Source organism: Typha angustifolia, chromosome 3 (genome assembly GCF_048772165.1).
Source record: "Typha angustifolia cultivar Huaian chromosome 3, ASM4877216v1, whole genome shotgun sequence".
Classification (NCBI taxonomy): Eukaryota; Viridiplantae; Streptophyta; class Magnoliopsida; order Poales; family Typhaceae; genus Typha; species Typha angustifolia.
The window spans coordinates 7,226,672-7,233,889 of NC_133241.1; the positions used below are offsets into that span (position 1 = coordinate 7,226,672).

General features: G+C 34.7%; 1 protein-coding gene and 1 non-coding gene across 2 annotated transcripts; both read left to right on the plus strand.

Annotated features, from left to right (window-relative positions):
* The first annotated feature begins 83 nt into the window (after positions 1-83).
* Positions 84-187, plus strand: LOC140758555 (small nucleolar RNA Z279/snoR105/snoR108). The gene has a single exon (XR_012104135.1). It is a non-coding gene; the product is annotated as a small nucleolar RNA Z279/snoR105/snoR108 (small nucleolar RNA).
* A 3,028-nt stretch (positions 188-3,215) lies between these two features.
* Positions 3,216-6,625, plus strand: LOC140758245 (alcohol dehydrogenase 3). Its single transcript, XM_073094341.1, has 10 exons — positions 3,216-3,448; positions 3,899-4,035; positions 4,175-4,221; positions 4,828-5,153; positions 5,235-5,317; positions 5,462-5,537; positions 5,667-5,728; positions 5,821-5,916; positions 5,988-6,149; positions 6,281-6,625. The coding sequence occupies exons 1-10, from the start codon at positions 3,412-3,414 to the stop codon at positions 6,395-6,397; spliced, it is 1,143 nt and encodes a 380-aa protein (XP_072950442.1). The 5' UTR covers positions 3,216-3,411; the 3' UTR covers positions 6,398-6,625.
* Positions 6,626-7,218: the final 593 nt, after the last annotated feature.

Here is a 7,218-nt window from a genome sequence, read left to right on the forward strand (position 1 = left end):
AAATGAACTACGAGTGCCTAGCGGCGATTATATAAATAGGTTATGGAGAGCACCAGTAAAAGTATGATCCTTCAGGCAGAAACGGGATGTGATGAGTGGTAAAAGCTCGCATATTATGCGAGAGGGGCGTCCGCCCCTAAGCCTGTTACGACAATAGAGGCGTTCCAATCTTTACCAATCTGATCCCAATTTTAATTCCAAATCCCACAAAACGTTTTATTCGATCCTTATTCCTTTCTCTCTCTATTATTAACTCGAATAATTCCAAGTTAAATTAGAGATAGAAAAGAAATGCTATGAGACAGAAATGTAATATACACACTCTTGTGTGAAAGTATTAAATTACTTTATATATATATATGGGTTATATTAGTGTGATAAATATATTAGGGTATTTATAAATTACACCTCATATATTATATGATTTATATTTTGTTTTTGATGATTTTATAATTTGACTTTTTATTTTTATTTTTATAATTTTTGAAATTATTAAAATACTTTTATTATTATTTTTCCTCCTCTTTGCCTTTTTTTTAAGTATTTAAAAGTTATTTTATATATTATATCTAAAATTTTTTTGTTGGTACCAAAAAAATAATGATTGGATTATAAAACCTCATAAGGTGTGAATAGATAAAATAATATATAGTGTGATTTATAAAAATTTTAATATATATTATTTGGGTCATTATTAGATATTATACTTATATTATAATTTTTTTCTCCTTTATATTTTAGATATTGATAATCTCTTAGCCCCTAAGAGCGGAATAGTTATTGGTATTTTAATTTTTAATATCAGAAGATGAGAGCTAATATTAGTATAAACTACTGTAATGTTTAGTTCAATACTAGCCAGAGTGATAATTAGAGTTGATGTGATATAAAGTTTACATTAAAGTACTAAAGAATAATGAATTTGTATTAGTAATCAGTGATGATTTATACTAAATAACAAAAATAATTTTGAGTATATATTAAAGTAGTAGTAGTAGTAAATAGTATTTTTTTTAAAATAATAATTTTTTTTTATTAAAATACTCGATACACTCAATAAATATGTACTACAGACTTAAAATGCTTTATATACCCAATAATTATGCAGTACGGGGTAATGCAGGTTTATAAGATAAAGAGGCACTATAAGTTAATACAAATAATGTTATAAAACTGCACTGCAATGTAACACAATGTTATAAGCTTATATTGTGGTGTAATGCGAAGTTATAAGTGTACACTCAATATAAAATAACTATACATTAAAAGAAATAAATGGGCATTGTGGGTTAATACAAGGTTATAAACCTGCATTGCGGGGTTATAAACCTGCATTGCGGGGTTATAAACCCGCACTGCAACGTATTATGATATTATAAGCTCGCATTATGAAAAAATTGTGCGAGCTTTAATATTTTTTATTTTTATTTTTGCATAATTTACTAGTTCGAAAGAAAATAAATCTCAACTGTATGTGAGATGACTAATATTAAGAAAAAAAAAGATAGATGAGATAGAAAACATAAACTATAGCTAAGATGATCGATATTTAATAGAAGAGATAGTAAAGAGAGAGAATTTCAACTATAACTGAGATAATGTGTAATTAAATGTTGTCTAATTTAGAAGCAAAATAATAATTATAAATTATTTTTAAAAATCGTATGAAATAAAATAAGAGAGATAGTGGAAAACTATAGTAAGAATAAGATAAGATGCTTAGTTACAACACTAGAATAAGACTATTCTATTCTAAACTGAACTGAAGGCTTAAAAAGTAGAATGATCAAAAGTTTGATAATTTTAACGGAATATTATGCTCACCATCAGTTTTGGGAAAAGAGAAGGCGCGAGATTTTTGTGCAATTTTATGCTGCTCGTTTCCTGTTTGACGAAATGCGTCAGAGAACCATGTTAATCATAGGAACCATTAGAAAGTAAAGGGGAGCTTGGATATTGTTCAAGGCCAGAGAAACATAACAACCATAGAACGTTTCCCGATCAAAGAGCTGCATCAAAGTGCACATCAAACTTTTCGCAATCGTCTGGGAGAAATTTTTGCCACCAATAGGACGATGCAGGGAGTGATCTCTTCAAGCGAACCTGGTCCTTTTTCTCTCCTATAATAATCTTTGTTGTGGAATCCTGCACCAATCTAGATGGAGATTTGGGAACTCGTCATAATCTTGATAGAGATTTGTGGAATTTAGTCTCGTTAAGGTCAAGAGCAAGGGGACGCCTCCAAATTAAGACATCCAGAAAGGAACAGTCTTCCAAGGAGGAGTAGTGCAAAGAAAAAGAAAGAAAGAACTTCTCCAGAACATCTTATCTGGCAGAGAGAATATTATAGAAAAAAATTGATTACCTTTATTATCATTTATTTAATCCTCAAAAACATCATGAGGTATTTTTCTTTTCTAAAAGATGGTGGATTGAAATTAAGATTAGCAACTCATAACTTGGAACAGTGAGATGAGTTAATGGAGTTAATAAGAGCAGAAGGCCGACACAGAATCTTTAAGAAAAGAAGCGTCAATCAATGGGCTGGATTAGAGTAATAGAAGCAAAGTTTGACCAAGTAGATAGAGGAATCTGCTAAGAATCTATACAATTTGATCCCAAAACTATTCACCAAGTGGCAGCGTTCCATGTTCATTCTACATCACCAGTGACCTATTTCAACCACTCTATGTGCTAGTTTTCCTTCCCTAGAAACATCACCAAGATTAACACAAGATAATCTTGTTTAAGCAAAGAAGACAAGAATTTTTTTTCCTTTTTATTGACTATTCTAATTAGTAAATTAAACATAATTTATCCTAAATCATCATGCATTAACCTATGTACCCACAAGAAGAATAAAGATATTCTTGATCATGATTAACCTCGCTAACTATGCTACTAATTTGCTGATTAGTTTCATTGTAGCAAGTCAAAAGCTGGAAACCAGCCAATGGGAAGAGACCCAAGCTTTACAACCAATTGGCTAAGAAAACCAGGGTTGGTTTCCCAAAACCAGCTCAGAAGATAATATCTCGGAAGTCAGACCCCCCCTTATCCTATTCCTCTGCCAATAAATCCAAACTATTCTCCCGTCCATTCCACTTTCTCCCTTGTCTCGCTGGTGGATGTCGATTAGTAAAACGTCACGCGACGGGACAGCGGAACGAAACCCCGGCTTTACGAGAACGCCGTGGTATGAGGATTCCTGGCGACGAGGAAGCAAACAAGGGGAACTGAATAAAGAAAGGTGATCAAGTCGGAGTTGCCTCTTGTCTTTGTAGCTATTAATAGCAGTGGGTTGGATCGGTCTCTCTCCAACTTAGTTGTGGAGAGCATTGCAAAAGGAGCGATCTTTAGAGAAGCGTTTGAGAGAGTGAGTGAGAAGGTGTTTGGAGAAGAGTGGAAGAGATGTCGAGCACGGCTGGGAAAGTCATAAAATGCAGAGGTTTGTGACGCTTTTGATCTCAATTGTGCAGTCTTGTTTGTGTGATCGGTGAATCTCTTTCTGGGTTTTGCTCTATTTTTTGTTCTTGGTTGAGATGAGTGATCTCTTCGAGTTCCGAAAGATTGCAGAAAGGAACCTCCTTTCCGTTGTGCTCTCATTCTGCTTGTGTAATTGCCAATACGAAATGGCATATATACTTTTACGGCTTGTTTATAAAGCTCTGATTTAGGATTTTCCATATCTGGATAAGTTCTCTTCCTACATATTTTTGTATAAGCAAATCGGATGCTTTTCTGGAGAATTAATGAATTTTCTATTGATCTTTTTACATTCTTATTTGAGGTAGTAGGTAGTTTAACTTAGATAGATCAAGAACAGCTCGTAAATTTGGTGGAATAAATTTCTTCAGTTCATGATCCATTTCATCAATTTCCTTGGCTTTGGATGCAGCTGCGGTTGCATGGGAGGCAGGAAAACCGTTAGTGATTCAGGAGGTTGAGGTGGCGCCTCCACAGGCAATGGAGGTTCGCGTTAAGATCCTCTTTACTTCCCTCTGCCACACTGATGTCTACTTCTGGGAAGCTAAGGTACTTTTATGCTCTAATAGCAATTCAATATATTGGTTGTACTTTTAATATCCCCTCTGAGATGATTATAACTAGAGAAACAGGGAAGACTTCATTTCTTTAAACAGTCACTAATTTTGTCTGAATTCTATATTTGCAGGGGCAGACTCCTGTTTTTCCTCGGATATTTGGTCATGAGGCTGGAGGGTATGATCTTCGAAGCTTTTTTTATATTTCATCTGCTTTGTTTGTGATTTCCTTTCATCAAGTTTGTATTAATTATGGTTAATATTTGAGACCCGTCTTAGTCAACCAATCGACCTTTATCTATTAGGTTTGCCATTATCCACGACCAATTTCAGATCTTGTATCACCATTATAACAAAATAATATTGTTGACTTCTCCTCCCTGCTCCTTTGGTTTCAATATCAAGAAAAATACGAGTCTTTCTATTGAGAAGGATAATTTATAGTCCAAGTAAAGTTTTGTTAACATAAAAAGCTTTGCCCTCTCAACTCTTTAAGACATGATACACTCTCCTTGTCAAAATATTTCTAAATCTAAGGAGCCCAGAAATTATTTTATGTTACTCTCGTTATCTTGAACCTATATTTTGTTTTGTATACACTTTTTAATTGTTGAATATTCAAATACACTACTGAAGTGATATTTCTGTAGTCTTTCATAGTTTTCTATCTACAACTCTTTTAATATGTTATACAAGTGAAATTCTATTAGTAGATGACTACTTGTAAATATGGCTTTTAAGCAAGAGTATATATTCCTCATATTCTAGCATTTGGTATTCGCAGGATTGTAGAGAGCGTAGGGGAGGGCGTGACTGATCTTGCACCAGGCGACCATGTACTCCCTATATTCACTGGAGAATGTAAAGAGTGTGCTCACTGCAAATCAGAGGAAAGCAATATGTGCGATCTCCTCCGTATTAACACTGACAGGGGAGTAATGATTGGTGATGGACAATCCAGATTTTCGATCGATGGAAAGCCAATATACCATTTTGTTGGAACCTCCACGTTCAGTGAGTACACCGTTGTCCATGTTGGTTGCCTTGCCAAGATCAACCCCTTGGCTCCCTTGGATAAAGTCTGTGTTCTTAGTTGTGGCATTTCAACTGGTGAGACATTGAGGCCATCTACTGTTTCATAAAAAGAATTACTTCAGAGTTATGGTTATTGATCTATTTAATTATCTTAAGGTCTTGGTGCGACTCTTAATGTTGCAAAACCACCAAAAGGTTCGACAGTAGCTGTTTTCGGTCTGGGAGCTGTAGGCCTTGCTGTGAGTCTCTGTCTACCTTCATTTGTCAATTTGCTCAGTTTTGGATGTTTGATTGAATACTCCTGTATTACTTTCTTGACACAAGATCCATTTATGATGTGTATTACTTCTATTATTAATTTATTCCTATCTTTGTTTGATTAGGCTGCTGAAGGTGCCAGACTTGCAGGAGCATCAAGGATTATTGGTATTGACCTGAACCCAAGTAGATTCGAAGAAGGTGAAATTCCTAACAGATCTGATATCCTATATATATATATATATAGATATTCTTTTTCTAACCAACCTATGGTTAATTTATATCTTGGTTGAGACCAAACATAAAATCTCCTATTTCCTCTATTTCCAGCTAAGAAGTTCGGTGTCACTGAATTCATCAATCCAAAAGACTATGAAAAACCAGTACAAGAGGTTTGTTCTGCGCATCAGACTAATTTTGTTATTCTATTTGCTTCAACTTCCTTTACATGATTCTAATATCAATTTTGATATTCTATTTTCAGGTTATTGCTGATTTGACTGATGGTGGAGCTGATCGTAGCGTGGAATGTACTGGCAATATAAATGCTATGATATCAGCATTTGAATGTGTTCATGATGTAAGTTTAAAAGCTCTAGTATTCTTCTGATTCAAGTCTTGTAGCATCCTAAAACTCTCTCCTGGATGCAGGGATGGGGTGTTGCTGTGCTGGTTGGTGTGCCTCACAAAGATGCTGTATTCAAGACCCACCCGGTGAACTTCCTGAACGAAAGGACCCTGAAGGGAACCTTCTTTGGAAACTACAAACCGCGCACCGATATTCCTTCAGTTGTGGAGAAGTACATGAACAAGGTAAACAAAATCTTTTTCTTTTTATATTACTCATTCCTAGTATCTTCTCTAATAGCTCTAATTTCTCTATCCGTTAAGGCCTACTCAAATTTAAATCTAAATTCTGTTCCATGATGTGTTCAATGGTGCAGGAGCTGGAATTGGAGAAATTTATCACACACAGCGTTCCGTTCTCCGAGATCAACAAAGCCTTCGACTTAATGCTCAAAGGGGAAGGTCTGCGCTGCATGATTCACATGGATGGTTAGAACTAATCGGATCTGGCCTGTGGAAGCTACTCTCATATATAATGAACTGATTAGGGGAAGTGAGCATGTGTAGTTCTCTTTTGTTCTTGAATAAAATGGGCATGTGAGGTTGATTGGAGATGAGCTTTGTAGTTCTCTCTTTTGTTCTTTTCCTTTTTGTACTGTGTAATGTCCTTTTGCTGGTAACTAGCTTGCCACAGATAATAACAGTTGAAACTTTACCACCAAGTATTGTATATCTTGACTTCATACTTACTGTTTCATTGGTAAAGAAAAGGAAAGAAAGAATTATGAACTCATTCAAAGCATATCAGGCTTTTAACAATTGTATTGAGTGACTGATTGAACACTACACTTTTAACAGGCTTCCAGCAAGCTGAGCTCAGTTGACTCCCAATCTGGTACCATATAAGTTATCAGGTTACAACTGATGTATTAATTGTGCGTATCCGATGACTTTATGCCTACAACTGATATATTAATTGTGCGTATCCGATGACTTTATGCCTGCGATTTTTGAGTTAAAAGATCAACCTGTACTAAATCCGCACTCTTTTTTTTAATATTAGTGTAAAATGTTCCTTGGATTGATTCAATAAAGAGGAAAAGATATTGTTAATATGAGTTTTTGTGTTTCAAAATTACTACTGTATTAGGGAAGATTGAGAACTGGTTATAAAGTTTATTTAACAGTAAAGGATGTTAAATAATTCAAATATTTTCTAGCCAATCACAGGCTGCCAAGCAGGAAGAAAAAAATAATTCACATTTTACATTTTCTTAGAGCTGTTTTTCATTTCACACCCTTTATTGTAACTTCA